The sequence below is a fragment of the Trichosurus vulpecula genome, chromosome 2 (genome assembly GCF_011100635.1).
Source record: "Trichosurus vulpecula isolate mTriVul1 chromosome 2, mTriVul1.pri, whole genome shotgun sequence".
NCBI classification, from domain to species: Eukaryota; Metazoa; Chordata; class Mammalia; order Diprotodontia; family Phalangeridae; genus Trichosurus; species Trichosurus vulpecula.
Genome location: NC_050574.1, coordinates 228,778,761 through 228,798,394, shown reverse-complemented (window position 1 = coordinate 228,798,394; position 19,634 = coordinate 228,778,761). Strand labels below are relative to the sequence as shown.

Below are 19,634 nucleotides of genomic sequence, written 5' to 3'. Positions count from 1 at the left end.
GAATGGTCCAGTAATTCTTTTCGAACACATCATTTTAGATAATCTTTACCCTAAAAATTAATGTTTTTGATCACATGGGGTTATTATACAACAGCTCTCAAATCATAATTCATCTTTAGGACTGTGGTTTTTAAATGTTTTACAATTGGAGCTTTCCTGTTACTACTTCTCAGGTTTACCTAATTATTCATATTGAACCGTGTGAGAAAAAAAGGCCAGTTTCAGAATCTGAGTTTAGGTCAGACACTAACTTACTCTGTTGCTTTAGGCAAGTCACTTAACCCCAGGCAACTAAGTCCAGAAGTTGCCATTGGTTATCCGAATGAGTAGGAGTTTCCTTGCTACTGAGTACTCTCCACAGGAGGGTTGAGGAACCACCTATGGCCTTGAGACCAGATGTGGCCCTTTGACTGATTCCAAACTTCACAGAATAAATCCCTGGGGACCTAGAGGGCCACGTTTGGCCCCCAGGCCAAAGTTTCTCCTCCCCTGCTCTACACCTGTGAAATCAATGCAAGCTCATATCCAAAAACCACAAAAAAATCCAGTCCTATAATAGGTATTGGTGTGTGTGTTTAAATCCTGAAAGTGTAAATGAATGCTAATGGCTGAAATCTCTATACACCTTGAAGATTACAAGGTTTTCTTATGTACATTGTCATATATGACCAGCACAGCAACCCTGTGAGGTAAGTACTACAGGTTTATCATCCCCATTTTACAGATGAGAAACTGAGCCTCTAAGAGGCTTAGTGACTTGTCTGTGTGCACTCAAGTAGTAAGTGTCAGAGGCAGGATTCAACTTAGGTGTTGAGTAACTCTACGTCCAATGTTCTTTATACTGTACTAGGCTACCTCTGCAAATATATAAAAATTATTTTACATACCCTATACCACAGGCCAGACTGACAACCTGTTATGTGACGCATATTGGCATATGCATGTAGTGGTAGACTCTAGGCCAATAAGAAACCATTTTTTACCAATTTCACTCAGTCTTTGATTGTTTTCCACATTGAATAAAGGCATACATTGTGAATAGCTGATATAAGCAGTGAAGCATATAGCTTTGCTATGAGTGCCTATACTCTGTTAGGACATTTTCGTCATGGAACTTTTTGGATCACTTTGCTATACCTAGGGTTCCCCAGAACACAGTTTGAAAAACACTGATTTAGACCATAGCATGAAATCATTTTCCTCATCTTCGTAGCATAGTCCATCAAACTCTTTAACTTGACATTTAGGTTTCAAAATTATTTAATACCATTATTTTGATTTTGACTCTTAAAACTGTTGCTCACTTTTGACTAAATAGAGATATTCACAATATTTATTTCAGGTTGTTACATGATGATTTAAGCAGTCATCAACTAATTTGGGGTAGAGGGAAAACATAGTGAGGAATGGAGTGTGGTAGCATTATTTAATCTAGCATGCTGCTTTATACATAGTAGGCATTTTATAATTGTGTGAATTGAACTCAGTTCTATTTATTACAAAATATGCAATACTGACATCTTTGAAGTCCTACTGCTTTTTTTTAGTACTTCATAAATTGAAGAAAAGTCTCTGGGGGCAAAAGTAGTCCTCTCTTTTCTTTTAGCAAATATGCCTGAGACTTTACTCCTCCTTAAATTAACATTGTGTAATTTGTTAAATCAAACCTTTTGTGCTAGTAATTATGTAAAGCTGTTTAAATTTACGTGCAGAAATATAAAGTATACTTGCTGTTTGTGAAGTAAAAGTTATAGATGTCTCACTAAAAAAGTATTTTGTATCAGGTTCTGTTTTTAGGAAGAATTATTCTTTAGAATGCATTTTGTTCTTTTGTATAATTTTCAGACCTATGTCTTCTTTCACTTAGGTTGCTTATGGGTGATGAACGTGTAAAGAATGGCCTTAATTTTATGTATGAGGCCCCACCAGGAGCTAAAAAAGGTAAAAGCATGGTTGCTTTATTTTTGAAAAGTCTTTGGGAGAGGAGGGGTCCAACTAATAATTGAGGAGTGTTATAACAAGTAAGTATTAAGGAAAATTTTTTTTTAATGGTATTGTACTGATATGAAGATAATTAGGAAACTAATAGATAAGAGAAGATTTTAAAAAATATAAATATTTGTATTGCTTAGGCAATAGTACTTTAATTTTGTCTTTCTTAAAAGAAAAATTCAGTGTGAACTGAACACATTTAATATTTCCATTTTTGCAAATATCTTTATTACTGAATACAACCCATAAAGAACTTGGAAATATAATATTCCCATGTCAGCATGATGGTTGTGCTGAAAGTTTAAAACTGAGGAATTTAGCATGCTTATCAATAGTCTAATTTTAAATTGCTTTCAATTCTTTATTGTTCTAAAACTTAACTCTGTGAGAGGAGGAAGCAAGGAAAAAAGAAATTGAGTTCTTTATTAATTGCAATATGATGCTGTTATAAATGGCTAAATATAGAATTAATATAGTATGTAATGTATATTAATGTTCTTAAACTTGTCTTTTTCATGTGTTTGATATTCAATCAAGAAAACAAAGAGGTAAAATACTATTTTCTGTTTTTCCATTTATTTTAAATTCAATAAAATGTGTCATTGATTATAACATGTATATTTTTAAAGACTCACATTTATATTTCTAGCAAGAAGATGCAAAAGGAGAGACGGAATACAAATTTGAATGGCAGAAAGGAGCCCCACGAGAAAAGTAAGAACCGTTACCTTTTCTAACTAAAATTTGTAAATCATAAAATTTATTTGTTCTTTTCCCCTTTTTTACTTCTTTTGTTGCCTCTTCTTTTCATTTAAAAAAAAAGTGATTTGTTAAAAAAAATGCTTTCATGTGACAGATCTGCTTGATCTTGGCAATTTTTTATTTAATTTACCTGCTTATTCTGCAAATTCTGAATTGACAGACTCAGTACTAGGTATAACTATGATGTGCCTTTTGAAAATTACTTCTCCATTGAGAATTGTTGCTTGTTGTGGATTTTATAGTTCTTTGCTTGTTGAAATGAAATAATGTGATAATCTCTGAATTAGAAAACTTTTTCAGATTAACTGTAACTTATGACTGAATTATTTCAAGTTTTTGCAATATGTTCATTTTCTGTACTTAACAGATATGCAAAGGATGACATGAATATCAGAGACCAGCCATTTGGTATTCAGGTAAAGGATGTCTATTTCATTTTGTCAGAATACCATTTATATTTCAAATTGTTCTTTAATTATGACATTCAGCAAAAGTGTACAGTGTGATCACTTTTACAGTATTTACAGTATAGTTTCTGTTGACATCAGATAAGAAAAGAAAATTCAGAGCTAAAAAAACATGAGTACACTTAAAACATGGGCAAGACAGTTATGTGTATGCAGTAGGTGTTGCTTCAAGCTTTTGGTGTCTTGAGAGCTATGGAGATTTTTTGGTCAGGATCTAGAAACAGGCTTGTCAAGTCTGGGTCATTAGGTCACCAAGGTACCCAAGATTTTGTCTTCATGTTTAGTATTTTGAGTGTAGCCTTATCTAAAACTATGGAAGTATGCTTTGGTTTTTTGTTCATATGTGTTCATGTTTTTCTGACACAGTAACTAAAAGAAGTTTAGAGCACCATTCATTATGGAGAACAAGAGGAGCCAAACCTAAACCAGCTCCAACTTGGACTCTGATCCCTCCACACACTTAAGAAAGGGGAAAGGATTAACAGCACACCCTGTTTAGGACCCTGGAAATAACCTGACAGTTGTGTTCTCTCCTTTTTTGAGGCTTTCTGCAGAATTCTTTCACTCCTTTCTGTAGACATTCAGTGAGCCTGTTTTGTCTCTAGATCTGAGTTTGAGAACTAATTTTTTAGAATATAAAAACTCCTTGGCTCACAAACTCTATAGAAACAGGTAGCAGGCCAGATGTGGCCTGTGGGCCATAGTTTGCCAATCCCTGCCTTAAAGCACCATAATGTTTTTGTCTGTTGACTTGAAAACTAAAAAAATTAATCTGTCCCCTTACTTGGGGGCTGGCTTCTAGGTTCAAAATGAGCCTTTACATACAAGACAGAAAAGCTATAAAGAATTGAGTCTAGATAATTCAAGGCTGAAGGGGTAACTTAATAATTGCCATATTAAAGAGGCAGTCATTCACTTAAGATGGTAAAAAGAAATAGGCTTAAATTTCACCATTCGAAATTTAGGCTAGATATTAGAATTTCCTTACATTTAAAGTTGTTAATCACTGGATTGGCGATACTAAAGGAGGGTATAGCATCTCTTTTCCTGGAGATCTTTTAAAATAGGTTAAAATCTGTTATTCCAAAATAATTTAAATTCAGTGCTTCATAGGAATAAAGGAGTTAAGCTAGCAAAAAAAAAATCTGCAAAATATTCAGTAACCATAACAATACTTCTGGTTCTGTAGGTGCGGAATGTGAGGTGCATTAAATGTCACAAATGGGGTCATGTCAACACTGATAGAGAGTGTCCTTTGTTTGGTCTTTCTGGAATCAATGCAAGTTCAGTCTCCAATGATGGCTCAGGTAGGCAACGGACTAAGATTTATTTTATTTTTTTATGTGGGTTTCCACCTAGGGCACAGGAGAAGAAGATAAAAATATGATTTTTTTTGGTTGCCTTGCTGTATTTGGATTGGTATATCACTTGTCCAAGAATAAAATTAAGGTTGTATCTCTAGATCAGAATTGTTGTATTGTCAAAACTGTTTACCAGATATCATTCGATAAAATTAAATTTGTTTTTTCTGGACCAGGAATCATTGCCCATTGTCCTAAGCCTTAAGCATACTTACAACACTGTTAAATTTATTAAAATGGGAGAAGGGAGAGGAACACACCCAAGAGAGAGAAGTGGTTGTTTTCCATGTTCTGATTCCTTTCTGAAAGTAGGTGGAAATGAGAGCCACAGCCATCTCTCTTCTTTTTTTTCCCCTGGCAGGTAGGCTGGTGAAGTAGATAGAATGCAAGAACTGAGGTCAGGAAAACTAGATCTCAAATCCTGCCCCAGACACCTACTAGTTGTATGACCCAATAACCTTAAAGTGCTATCTAAGTGCTAGTTATTCTTATTACAGTCTTCTATCTTTTGTACCCCTGTGTATGTAAAACTGTCATATTAAATTGAGGGGCACATAGTGGGCATTGAATAAATGCTTGTTGATTGAAACATAACTTACTTTCAGAAGTAGTCATTGCAGCCTATCCAGAACATCCTGAATTATATTTGGGTTGTTCAGAGTCAGGTTAGGGTTGGGCAATCACCAAAAAATTATTTCTACTCAGTCGAGACACAATCTAAAAGCATCAACAGATTTTGTTTCAGCTCCTCCCCCTCCTCCCAAACATAATATTTGTCCTTTTATTAAATTCAGTTTTCTATGCCTTGGCATATTTTACCAAAAAAGTGTTCAAACTGAGAAGACTTGACCTCTGTGTCTTACTAGCAGCGAGAGGCAGCAACACACATAGGATTGTGAATCTAAACCTGAAAAGGATGTTAGATGTCATCTGGCTCAGCCTGTTTCATTTTACAAAGCCTAGGGAAGTTACATGACACTGCCAAGGTCACACAGAGAGACAGGATGCAAACGCAAGGCTTTCTGATGCTAGATTCACAAGCTGCCCTAGTTGAGGGCTCAACCATGTTTTGGACCCAACAGTTGAAGAACAGAAGTTCAGGGTCAGGGCCAGGGATGCAGTTCCACCCCCCAAATTAATCCAAAACACATATAATGCCAATCTAGCCTGTAAACGGGGATCCCCCACGAGAGCTCCCTACTTCTTCAAGCAAGACAGATTCAGCTCAGGGCCACGGGGTGCTTCTGACAAAAGAGATTTGAGTTTAAAATGTCCTTCAGAATCAGATTTGGCACAGTCCATAGGAGTGGAAATTGAATTCCTAATTTCTAGTGACCTTTATGAGTCTAGCTCCTTATGTAGTAGAGGGACACTACTGAGTGTTGGTCTTTTGGTATAGATTGTTCCCTCAGCGAGACTGACCACAGTCCTTCCTGACTTGGAGTCTGGATATTTGGGTTCAGCTCTTATCCCAAAGCACTTACTCTAACTGTATTTCCATGGGCAAGTCATTTAACTTCTCTGTGCCTCAGTTTCCTTATTTGTAAAGTGGAGATAGTACCTGTAGTCTTACTCATGGGTGCTATCAGGACCAACCAAATGAGATGATATATAGAGTATTTCATAAACTTGAAAGCACTATGTAAAATTAGCTATTTCTGTTATAGCATTGCTTCCTCTTTAATTTTTAAATATTTCAAATCATGTAATTTGGTTAGCTATTTTCCTCTCCCTACCTCCCAATTTTGAGGAAGAAACAAATTTTGTATTTTTTTTTCTTTTTCCCTCATAATTCTCCCTCTAATGGGCCAATATAGAAGAGACATCAAATACTCTGAAAGCTTGGTAAGAGGAATAAATAACTTTTTTCTGTGATTTGAAAAAAGTTTTCAGCCACTCTTCATTTCATGTGTTTTTGTGTGCCTTCAAAAGCTTTACCATCAGTCACAGGATCAGAGTTAAATCTTGAAGCAACCTCAGAGGTCATCCAGTCCAACTCTGTAATTTTACTGCTGAGGGAGTCAAGGCTCAGGAGAGCTGAGTAACTCACTCTCACCCAGTAGTGTCAGATATGTCCTCTGACAGCAGAGCCATTGTGCTTTCCACTGTCCTATGCTCACAAAAATACACCCACTTCCTCCCATAAAATGTTCTCTAATTGGATGAACCAAGGGCACTCTCAGGATTGTTGGTAGACTTTTGAAGTAGGGATCCATTCATTAAGGTAGATATTTAGATCAATGTCACTAGTAGCTACCATAGCCAGAATCAAAAGTTCTCCCCCAGAAGAGCCTCTGAAGGTTTAGTAAGAATGATTGAAGATGTATGAATGAATAGTGGTTAAGGACTCTTTCTCTTGCTTTCAGTAAATAGGGTTATTTCAGTTTCTCTTAGCAAGCATTCAGAGGTGTCCTGTTGCCAATCAGAAACAGTCTTACTCTGAGATTTTTTTTTAAAGGAAATATTTCCCATTCAGAGTGGCAAGAAGGAGCTCAAGTAAATATGGTAATCCTCTCTATTTAACAAGTACCCGCTGATAGGATTTAACTGTGAGGAACAGTAGAAATAGGTGGTGTGTTCATTCATCTTTCACTTTTCTTTAAGCAGGAAGAAAATTCTCTGCAAGGTCTCCCAAATTTATATGCTTCTGTTCTGTATCCTCATGGGCCTTTCTATAAACTGAGAGACCAGGAGACTCTCTTGGCAAAGTGTCATAGCTCTGATGAGGTAGTCCCTAATTTAAAATTTTTAATTTAAAAAAAATCTAATAACAGTAATTCCTTTTTATTATAATGATATAGCATTTTTTATGTTTTGTGAAGTAGTTTTATATCCATAATGTTATTTTATACTCTTCACCCTGTCAAGAGTACTTACTTGGTGCATAGCTAATGCCCTCAAAACTCTCAGAAGAAAATAGAACTTTGGCCTACAAGACCAAATCATTTGAAACAGTAACGACTAAGAAGCTTACTTTAGGACAGTTCAATAAGTATAGTCTTTTCTAACTAATTCTTAGTAAAATTTTTCAAATGCTCATTTAAAATTGCTTCTGCATTTTATGAGGCAACAGATGAAGATGATGATGATGGTAATAGCTGGCATTTATATAACACTGTAAGGTTTGTATGGTGCTGTATACATTTTAACTATTTGATCCTAACAACCTTTGAGGTAGGTGATAGTACTCCCATTTTACAGTTGAAGAAACTGAGGGAGAGAGAGGTCAGATGACTTGGCCAGAATCACACAGCCAAGGAGTATGTGAGGCAGAATTTAAATTCAGGTTTTCCTGACTCCAAGGTCTTCAATGAATTCTATCCCCTGTACTAACTAGTCAGTTGTCATTTTGTTCTAATATTATCCAAAATTTTATCTGATAAAAACTAGACAAAATACCTTTGATTGGCTAAGATCATTGTGATCAAATGGCCTCAGTAGGTCACATTTGTATTTAACACATCCCCAAAATAGAGGGCGAGTCTCCTTTATGTTCTGTAAAAACAGTTAGTTGCCTTTCAGAAAAATCTGCACCAACGACTGTTACTTGCCGTATCAGTCAATCAGTTCATTTAGGATTCTGGAAAAATCTTCAAATAACCCCATGTCTGTATCACAAAATGAAAAGAAATAGAAGAAAAATAGTAATTCCTTAATAATATGCTGTGATGGTTCTCATTGTTAGAGTATAAATTCTTTGAGGGCAGAAACATCTTTATTAACCACCCCCTCCACCCCATCCACACACCGTTTAGTACAGTGAGTAGAATTAGAGCTTGATAAGTATTTGTTGAGTGAATTAATGAATAACGGAAAAGGTTTACCTCATGTCCCAGTCTTAACACAGATGCACAATGTATGATGATGTCATCATTACTATATTTTTAGGGATTCTAAATTTGTTCTCTATAAGGCTCTTTTTAGATTATGCCACTAAATAAAGCTTAATGTCTTTGAACTCAACCTTAACTTCATCTTGTGATTAAAAGTTTATGAAAGAAAAAATGAGCAAATGTCCTGGGTGTTTATTCTTTAGGTAGTGATTAAAGTTAGTAAATCCTTCTGCCCTAAGGTAGATGAACTATTGTTAAACTGTTAAGATTTCAAAAACCCAGTGTATATGCTTGAAAGATGGTTTAGTGACATGAACCTTGTACCTGAAACAAATTTCTTACTTAAATTTTAGTACTTTTGTTTTTCATTATAAATTATGTTTAGAGACTATACATTTGACAAACTGTATATCATCAGTCAGTCAAGTATTAAACCCTACACATAACCTGCCATAAAGTTGAAAGTATTTGAAACAATTGTGCTAAATCACGTAGTATAGACTTTTTTGATTATAGTAAAAGGGTTAGAGTAGTTGGAGACAATTTCATCAAAAGGGCGGGGGGGGGGGGGCGTGCCTTTATAAAGGATACGTAAAATTTGTGTATGTAGAAAGAGGTGGAAAGGGCTTCTAAGATTGGAACAAATGTGGTAAAGTATAATCTTACCTGCATTAAGAACAACAAAAGGCCTGGCCTGGCCTGACTTGAACATAAATCAAGTAGTATTTCAAAATAAGGTTAAATAGAAACCATATTGTAGAGGGCTCGCTGAGTTTGGACTTGATGTGATAGACAGTAAAAAGCCAATAATAGGTTGTTGAGCAGGTGAGTGACATGGTAGAAGTGGTGTTTTCAAAAAGGAACTTAGGCCGACTCTCAGACATCAAACAACCTGATGCTATTCGTAAGATCATATGTTTTCCTTAGAACGCTTGTCCAAGTTCTGAATAACTAGAACCAGCTAGAGAATTAGAAGGTCTGTTTATTTGTTGTGGTCTGATAGATATGTTCAGAGGTGGAGAAAGCAAGTTTCTTCCTCTTTACAGAGGAAGATGTTAGGGAAGCATAGGCCTCTTTCCAAACTCTCCTTTAAGATTAGTAAGCTGGAGGTACTACATCAAGTGGATATAAATGCACAGATGTACCAGAGAGAGTTGAAGGAACTCATGGGTGAAATTATGGTATTATTGATTAAAGTATGTAACTTAATGGCTACTCTGTTGCAGAACTGATAGAATGTTGGTTTAAGGAGTTCCAGAATATAGCTAGGGCAAATTCATTGAATTACTTTGAATTACTAGTGACTTAAATAAATATAGTGTATCTATAAATTCATGATTAAGCATTTTTTAATTCAATTGAACAGAATAAGTAGCAACCATCAGTCCATATTTATGTTTAAAGTTTGAAAGGCAATAACTTAAACAGCCTATCTTCTTTTTTTAAAAATAGTTAATATTTTATCCATATAAAAACTGCCGGTGACCAGACCTACATTTCTCATTCAGCTCAGGTGTCTGTCTCTGGCAGGAAGAGAAGTAAATGTAGAAGAATGTGGCTGTTTTTCTTTGATGTCACCCTTAAAAGTTAGAGACATACTATAAACATCTTTATTTCGCTTAGTAATCTATTATAAATGTTTCTTCTGTAAATGTGTCTAAGCCTTTTCCCAATCTCTTTATGTTTTCATTATGTACCACTTTTTAGTGGTAATGTAATGAGCTTCCAAAATACTACCCACTGTGTAAAGTACTTTAAATTTTTGTTTTCAATTTACCTCTATCAAAGTTCCAGGGGCAATTGGTTCAATTTAATTTATTCTGGACTCTGATGAAGGAAGCTGTGTTCCATTTACAAACTGTTCTTAATTTTATAGGCTTTAATTTTATTCCCTCTTGGTCTTCTTCATCTTTCCAGATTAAAGAATCCTAATTTTTAGCCTGTTATGTAGAGCAGCTGTCTTGATCAGTTCAAATGCCCTACTAAATCTTCTTAGTTCCATCCTATCTTTGGTCACTCACAAATTTGATTTCATTGTTGGTCCTTACCCTCAAAGAATTATTACCCTTTGGGTTACCTGAAACTTAAATTATTCTGAGCTTAAGATGTGCCAGGAATATCCTAAATGGGATCACACAAAGAATCAGATATGACTGAATGGAATGCAGAGTCTAGAGTCTTAAGTATTTCCTAATTGGCTTCTCAAGTACATTTTCCATTTCTTTATGAAAATACCAAGCAAATACATCTGCAACTATTAAACTTTACACTTTATTCTATATGCCTTTTATGTCTGTCCTATAGGTTACTCTAAGATGCTTCTTAATTACTTTGTAAAGGGAACTTACAAATCCAGAATGAAAGCGATAGATTGTGGATTTATATGCTTTATCAGAAGATCTGTATTTTTGTTGGTAGATTCTTCTTCGAGTCATGCACATAAAAGACACTTTTGTACCTTAGACCATCTTCAGGAGTCACTGTGGCTGAAATAAGGCATTGTTTTGTGGCCAACCTTCTGGTGAACAGTCTGTCAAAACTTATCTGGTCAGCTCCCAAGAAGAGGGCCATAGTATGGATTTTGTGCTCAGAGCCTTTCCAGCTTAGTTTAAAAACCCAGATTTATTTTTGTGAACTTTAGTGAAAGCAGATATGCTTAGTATAAAAAGTAATAAAATCTCACAATATATGTCATTCATAAAATGCATTTTTATCTACTCTATCAAAGCTTGAGTTTAATGCATGATTGTGTTTCCTTTACTGTATCTACTCTATCAGAGCTTGAGTTTAATGCTTGATTGTGTTTCCTTTACTGTAATTTTTACCTTGCATTTAAATTCCTAGCTCTTTGCAGTGCAGATACAGAAAATTAGAAAAGATATGAGACTATGTATCCCAGAATGTATGTTACCTCAAATGCTGGCAATAATACAAAGTAAATGCATAATGTAAATTTAAATGCATAGTCAGTAAAGAATTCGAACTTGCTCACATTCAATGTTGTTGGTTTACATAATAGTCCCTTGAAAGGAAGATTAGACTGAGGCTGGCCTTGAAATCAGGAAGAACTGCCATCAAGTCATACCTTCAGCACATACTAACACTGTGACGGGGGCAAGTCACGTAACTTTTCAGTGCCCTGGGCAGCACTTTGTTATCTAGATCTAAAAGAAAGTTCTTTACAATGTTGAAATCACAAGTCTCAATCCCCCAAAGAGTCTCTTATTCAACACTTCTATACTTTTCGGAGCATTTTTCATTATCTCTACAGAAATAAATAACAAATAGTTATCAGAGAACTAGTGCCAAAATTCTTCAGAAGAAAGGTATTTTACAAAAAACAAGATATGTAGTCAAGATTCATGATTTCATATGCAGCCATCCTTTTCTGTTCTACTTTGTATATGAAATGCACTTTTTTTGGTCCTATGTGCAGAATTTAAAAAAAAAAACTTAGAGAAAGGTACTTTATGAATCCAAATTATACACAAAAATTAAGATACTTTGTGGTGTTAATTTACTTTAATTGCATATTGTTCATACATAAAGCTACATATATAACAATTTACCTTAATTATGAATCATAAATACCAATGGGAGAACATTAATAAATCTATCACTTAGACACTTCTTGATATGACTTTTTTTTTTTAATTTAAAGGGTTAGAGTTTCATAGTATTAGGTTAAAATCCATTGAAAGAACTGGGGATGTGTTTTTTGTTATAGAAATAATGGTCTTGATACCTAAACCAGGGAGAGACAAAGCAGAGGAAGAAAACTATAGATCAATATCCATACCAAACATCATCTCAAAATACTAAAATATTAGAACTGGGAATATTTAGCCTAGAGAAGTGAAGACTGAGGGAGGGGGGCCATGATAGCTGTCTTCAAGTATACAAAGGGTCATCCTGTGGAAGAAGGATTATATTTGTATCATTTGGTTCCAGACGGCAGAAGGAGGATCAATGGGTGGAAGTTGCAATGTCAGGAAAAATTTCTTGACAATTAGAGTAGTCTAAAAATGGAATGAGCTGCTTAAAGAAGTGGTGGGTTTCCCCTTCTTGGAGGCCTTCAGACAGATATGTTAGAGTAAGGATTCCTTTGACCTGTAAGTTGGACTAGATGGCCAAGGGACCCTTCAACTCTCAAATTATGTGATTGCTGGTTTCCTTTTCTTGTTGTAATGAAAAGACAAGTGGGGAAGAGTTGGAAAAGTAGAATTTGGAAGAGTTAGAAATGTAAGTTACTATAAGACATGTGCATTACTGCCTGGATATATGAAAAAAGCATGAAGTCCTTAAAATTGCTTAAAAAAAAGTTCATCATTTCTAAGAATTGGAGAAAGACAGTGATATTTCTAACAGTTATTTCAAGTATCTAATCTCCATAAGACATGTCCTCATTATGACCCAGTCATCTGGTGAAAAAAAAGTTTTTTTAAATTATGATGAAATTTTGTCTGTGGTAATCTTCAAACAGTATTTTTAAATTGCAAGGCAGTAAACAAATTATGATTTGTAAATGAAGTAGAATGTTATTGTATTATAAGAAATGGCAAATATGAGGAATTCAAAGGAACATGGAAAGAGTTATACAAACAATCACATGGAAAAGTAAAATGAGGGAGCTATATGTCATATACATACACATACACGAGCGCTAACTATAGTAATGTAAACAAATAGATTACTGAAAGGCAGCTGAATTCAGATTACCAGGTGAGTAGCTGATGAAGTGCACCTCCCTTTTCTCGTGGAGGTTAGGATTTTTGGATGCAGAACGTTGTATACATTGCCAGTTACAGTCACTATATGGTTGGTTTTTCTCAGCTGTTTTTCTTTGTTCAGTGGGAGAGAGTGAGAGAGAGATTGGGAAATGACTGTGACATAAGAAAAACAAAAGGCATCATTAAAACTTTTTAAAAATCGATAAAGTTATAAACCAACAATTTTCTTGCAAACTAGAAGAGATGTTCATATGAAATTCATAAGAAACACATTTTATGATACATTGAAAACTGGAAGTTTGGTTGGTTGGTTGGGATTTTTTTGTACATAAACAAGTATGCATAGAGAGCTTTTTTTGAAAAAAAAAATTTTTTACTTTAGACAGCTAAGAGTATGACAAAGTTATAAATGATCACAAATAGGATTATCGTAGAAATATATCTTTAACTTTCACCATCTGATTTCTTATAGGAATTTAGTGGAGGATATATTTAACTGTAGAATGTAAATCATTAAATTGTATTTAGTGCCAGACAGTTCTGGACTTAGAATCAGAAGACCTGAGTTTGAATCCCAGCTCTGCCACTTACTAGATGTGTGACATTGGGCAAGTCATTTATTAAGGTAACAGATTTAGAGCTAGGTTATCTAGTTCAATCTCCCTCATTTTAAAAATGAGTAATTGAAGACCTACAAAGGATAAGTGACTTGCCCAAGAACACACATCTTGGTGGAGTGTTTCTAAGTCCAGCACTTTGTACTGTGCACCTGTATAAGAATACACATAAACTACCTTGTAGGATTCTAATTCTTTATAAACCTTAAAACACCCACATAAATGTGAGCTCTGATGAGCGTGCGTCTTTGTAAATATGGATATAAATGGACAGTTGTCTTTAAAATCTCTTCTGCATATGCTTAATGTCATGAATTTAGGGCTTTAATTCATTGTGGACTTAGGTAGTTTCTTTTAAGGTAGTTGGAGCTTAGTTCAGTTTTTATCGCTAAGTAGATGCTCCATTGAATTGCCCACCTTTAAGGTTGGCCTGAACAACTTAGCTGTAACCTTTAGAAATACTTGTCTGATGATAATAGAAACTCTTAAGAGCTTCTCAGAAACAAAATCAAAGCTATACTGTATCAAACAGGAAAGCAAGTAATAACAATCCTGTATTCAAAGTTTGAATGCCCAGAAAAATAAACTGACCAATTTCCTAATCCACTTGCTGATTTGAGCTAAAAAATACAATCTTTTCATTTAAAAAAAAAATCACCTATTGAATAATGTCTCACCAGTGAATAGAGATTATTTTTGCAATAAGGCAATTTCAGTGGATGTGGTTATCATGGGATAATCACACCCCTGGGGTACAGCCTTGTGTCTGTAATCTCCCAGGAGTGTAATTATTTCATGATAACTGTACCCCCTGGTGTTGCATTATTTCTATTATGAAATTCTTAGTTTAGTATATAAAGTAACTTACTTTGATCACTTGAAACTGTAAGGTAGTGTTAGAATGTTCCAGCTGTGAGGTTTACAGAGACCAACTATAAGATTTACTACTCCTTTACAAAGTTAAATTAGGCAATCAAAATGCTTCTTTGTACTAAGCTGGTTTAGAATATGTTTTCCACTGATAAGATCTTCTTAACTTTCCGTTTTCATCATCAAGATAACAGCAAAAATTATATGTGAAATGTGTAGGTTTCAGCAATAAATTGAATCCACATAAAATGTTTATATTAAAATATAGCTCATTAAATGACCACTAAGACTGCCTTATGACTGTGTACACTACAACTCTTATTTTCCCCAATAACTGTTAGCTTCTCTTATTTATATTCTTATTGTGCATGGTGGCTTTGCTCTCAGTTTTTTTTTTATTTTTAAATCTATTGTTCTCAGTACAACAGTTCCTTTTAATAATTATTCCCTTTTAATTTTACTATTTAAATACAGCTGAAATTTTTTTTTGCTATTGGTACATTTTCTAATACACCAAAAAGCCTCTAAATAGGTTAATCTCATAACTATGCATTTTTCAAGAGAATAGGACATAAATATAGCTATCCTTCATTAAATGATAGTTGAATTCCAGTCAAGTTGACCAGTTACTGAAGCTTACTTTTTCATTGGAAGTTAGTGGTATTTCACCCTTCACTTTATTAATCTAAGGGAGGCTATGCGGTACTGGGTGGAAGAAAAGCAGGATTTGGCACCAAAGGACCTGGTTTCAAATCCTGACTGAGCCACCCAGCGCCTGTATGATTTGAGGTAAGTCACTTAAATTCCCTGGTTTCTTTATACGTAAAATAGGATTGGATTGGATGACCTCTTGCTCTAAGTCTTAAGTCTATAATGGGAGGGCTGGTTAGGAGGGACAAAACAAAACAAATTGCACTGATGAGAGACACAGTGCAAAGAATGTTAAGATTTGGAGTCAGCAGGCCTGGATTTGAATTCTGGTTCACTGTTTACTGTGTGCTCTTGGGTAGCACTCAACCTCTCTGAGCCTTAATTTCTTTATTGATAAAATGAGAGAGAGCTGACAAGGTGATCTCTGAGACCCCCTTCTAGCTCTAAAATACTGTGAACTTTATATTTCTGTGGTTCTTGTAGTACTTCTAAGGGCTACAGGTCATGTCATTCGAGTCCACTATTTTAGCCCCACCATTTAATCCTTCCAGAAAAGTAAGGCTACATGTCCACTAACACTGCCCATCTAAACCAGGTCATTTTTTTCCCTCCTGTGACACTTGCTATGTGAGGTAAATGATGTCCCTGAGCCTTCATTTTGTCATCTGTAAAATGGGATGATGATATAGGCGCCACCAACTTGACAGTATTGTTGTGAGGAAACTGTTTTGTAAACCTGAAAGTATTATATAAATGTGAGTTATTAATATTGTTTTCCCTCTTTTCTACCAACTGAGCATTTACCCCCAAAACACAATCCTGACTATTATACTTCCCCACGTGATTGTAAGCTCCCCTGGGAGGCAGTGACCATTTTGCTTTTGTCTTTGTTCCACCCTGCCCCAGTCTAGCACAGTGCTTTATTGGATTGGATTAGCAAGAAAAACCAACCATGCTCCGCTGGGTCACTTGCTAGCAAGATCATGTTGTTACAAAAATGTGATAAGAAAAAAATACAATACGTATATACTTCAGGGATTCATTATTTCATTAGTGTGGGTATCACCTCCACTGATAGATGTTATAGAGTAAGCTGTAACCAAAAAAATTAATCACTTGATGCAACAGCTTTCTGTTGATGTATCAAATGATAGATAAGCAGTTTGTTGCTTGACCTATATTTAAAAAAAAAAACTTTTTTGGTTGGTGGGCCCTCCCAAAGTTGTGCTTCTTTGGTAAAGCCTTCCATGACCCAGGTTCACCTGTATGCTATAGTGAGCCCTAACAGAGTAAAACTTGAAACCCCTAGAATTTCATTAATCTGAATCTCATGGGGAAATGTATTGAATTCATTTGCTTGATTTTAGTTTCTTGAGTTTGAAATTCCAAAATCAAGTTGTCATATATTGCATACCTATGTAATTTTAAAATAACACCATAAAATGTTTTTATAAGACTCAAATGTCCATTGAATTACATAGAATTGCCTGTAGTTTAAATCTTAATTATATATAAAGAGTATATTAATGTCAACCGTGGATACTAAACAAGATGTTCGTTCTATTGTCTGTAGCTGGCATTTGGCCATTTTCACATTTTGATATTCAAGGTATCTGAATATCAGATTGAAACGATCATATTCTGTTCAATGAGGAGCGTTACAGATTTGGGGCATCATTCTAAAAGTAGTCCTTTTACTGCATGGAAGGGTTCATATTAAGCAAATTGCCAGTAAAGAAGAGTTTACTGCACTGATGAAGAATTGTCTATGGAAGGAACTACTTCTTCCTATTTTCCATTGAAAGGACCATGTTGCCTTGGGGAGATGATTGGCCAAGAAATTTCACAGAATTTATCTGATCATAAGTTTTTAATAGGCATAGACAAACATCTAGAAAAGTGCCTTAGCAATCCTCTATGCTCACAGAGACTCTGGTAGGCAAAGAAGAAACTCTGAAAATTCCACTTCCCTCTGCCATAGAGTTCTCTAATGGCCACTCCGTCAAGAATTGGAAATCTTACTGGGATAGCTACTAAGACAGATCGAAATCTGGCAGAATTTCGTAATAGAAATATTCTTTGTGCAAACAAACTAAGCAGCAGAAAGTGGTTCTGAAAACTAATGAATGAATGAATGGTCCATAGTTGAGGCAAACTGAGAATACAATTTCTGTCTCTGTTGTTTTTACGTGTAGTAGACCAGTGAGAGAACCACTTGTATTTTTTGTATTTACGGAAGTTTAATGGAAAATCAATACTAATGTACACAGCAGAAAACTATATTAAAAGCCTGTCAAATCAGAGAAAGTACAAAGTCAAACTGGTAACGCCACAGTGTTCCAAAGGTCTGAACACTAATAATGGTGATTAATACTTTGTAAAATCTTTGACCATTTTATTTTAAGCCATTACCAGTGATTAAATCATTTGAAACTGTTTTAAGCATTATCATAATTCAGTATGATTAGATTTGTTATTAAAGTGGTTGTAATATAAAATTCTATTGTGATCTACTAGTTAATTGTGGTACCGTTATATCATAGAATTAATCTCAACTCTGTTTTAAAGAACTATGAGGGGTGGTAGAAGCTACGTATTTCCTAATCTCAGAAGGATATCATGGTGTGTGCGTTCCACACCCACCTATAATGTAAGCCCTCAAATCATTCTCTCATATTTTTTGTATAACCTGTTTTGTATATCCTGTTAAAATCATACTACCTACTCACAATCTGCAGGCTCCATGTCAAGAGTAGGCTTGTGACTAAGTAGAAGAATAACTTAGCACAACTAGTGAGCTAATGACTTTCATCCAAATCACCTGTGGATTTTGAAGAACACTATTTCTTTTGCTCTGTGAAGCAGCGTAAACTTTTACATGTTTCCCACCCTTAACAAAACAATCTACTACTCATAATCTAACTTGCGTACATATAACACCATATAAAGAGATAGACACACACACACACACACACACACACACACACACACACACACACACGTACACACTTAAGAGGCAAGAGATACTGGATAGAGTGCTAACCTTGGAGTCAGAAAGACCAGCATTGACATTGTCATCCTCTCTCTGACACTAGGTGTAACCCACGGGCATACCTCTTAGGCCTTCTGTTCTTCTAGCAACTGTCTAATGAATCTTTGGTGTATCGCTGTGTATGTATTTGTTTTTAAGATAAGCTATATTTAAAGTCTTACTTTAGTTTACTAGGACATATCAGAACTCTTGGATTCTGCTTTAATGAAGTAATCACATATATTCCAAGCCCTGTGCTAGGTAAAGAAATCTTCTATCTCTGGTTTAAAGGGATTTAATCTAATCATGGGATAAAACCAATCACCAGGGCCACAAACTTACCTATATGAACCATGTTAACAAATAAGATAGCATGAGATAAACACTATATTCATTGCAGTTGTGACTACAAAGAAAAATCTTTGTAGTTATACAAAGTCATACAAAAATTCTCAGATAGTGCAGAGAAAATGAAAACAGCGAAGAGGAAAGGGTTGCACAGAACAGTGAAGAGGAAAGGGTTGGCACAGAACTATGAATCTGAGAGGGTTTTCCAGGCAATGCCTAATCACCCAAAGTAAGTTCAAAGCTAGAAGACAGTAGCAATATATAGATGTGTATATAATAAGTGCTGCAGGGCTCATTGTCTTGTCTCTGCCCTCTCCTAAGCAAGTGGTGGTAAATTCTGAGGGTTTTTTTCACCGTCATAAAGTATTAAGGCCGGAATTGACCTAGAAGATAATTTAACACAGTTTCTTCATTTTAAAAAATGATATAGCTAAGGACCAAAGAAAATGAGTGACTTTTCAAAGATCATACAGCTAGTTGGTGGTGGGGACTAAAACCTAAGTCTTCAGAGTTCTTACCAGAATACCAAAAACAAAACAGCTTATAGTGTAATGAAGGGAAAATGCTGAATCCCAACTGCTTTTCTGAAAATTTTAGTTGGATGTCTGCTGTCATGTCAAATTCAGCATTTCTCGAAGTAAACTAATCACCTCTCAAAATTAGTTCTCCTCTCCCAACTTCCCTGGCTTATCAGTGATATCCTAATTCATCCCATCGCTTAGGTAAAAAATTTCAGACGCTGATTCATTCCTGAAATCCAGTGACACTGGTCTCTATGCTGCTCCTCTCATATGACACTCCATCTCCTGATTGCGTTTTCAATGACTGTTCCCCATGACTGGAATTCTATCCCTCCTCCTCTGCATCTCCTAGATTTCCTGGTTTCATTCAGGTCACTGCTAAAATCCCACCTTCTACAAGAAGTCTTTCCTGATCCCTTTTTGAAAACTAAAGTTGTATTGATGTCTTGTT

At 35.2% G+C, this 19,634-nt stretch overlaps 1 protein-coding gene across 1 annotated transcript in view; it reads left to right on the top strand.

Moving 5' to 3' along the window:
* The window catches only part of CIR1 (corepressor interacting with RBPJ, CIR1), a 34,540-nt gene that overhangs the window by 3,302 nt on the left and 11,604 nt on the right, over window positions 1-19,634 (top strand). Inside the window, exons 3-7 of the mRNA XM_036743364.1 lie at window positions 1,868-1,941; window positions 2,530-2,540; window positions 2,642-2,706; window positions 3,122-3,170; window positions 4,411-4,528. Coding sequence (XP_036599259.1) covers window positions 1,868-1,941; window positions 2,530-2,540; window positions 2,642-2,706; window positions 3,122-3,170; window positions 4,411-4,528 — 317 coding nt within the window. The remainder of the gene's footprint in view (window positions 1-1,867; window positions 1,942-2,529; window positions 2,541-2,641; window positions 2,707-3,121; window positions 3,171-4,410; window positions 4,529-19,634) is intronic.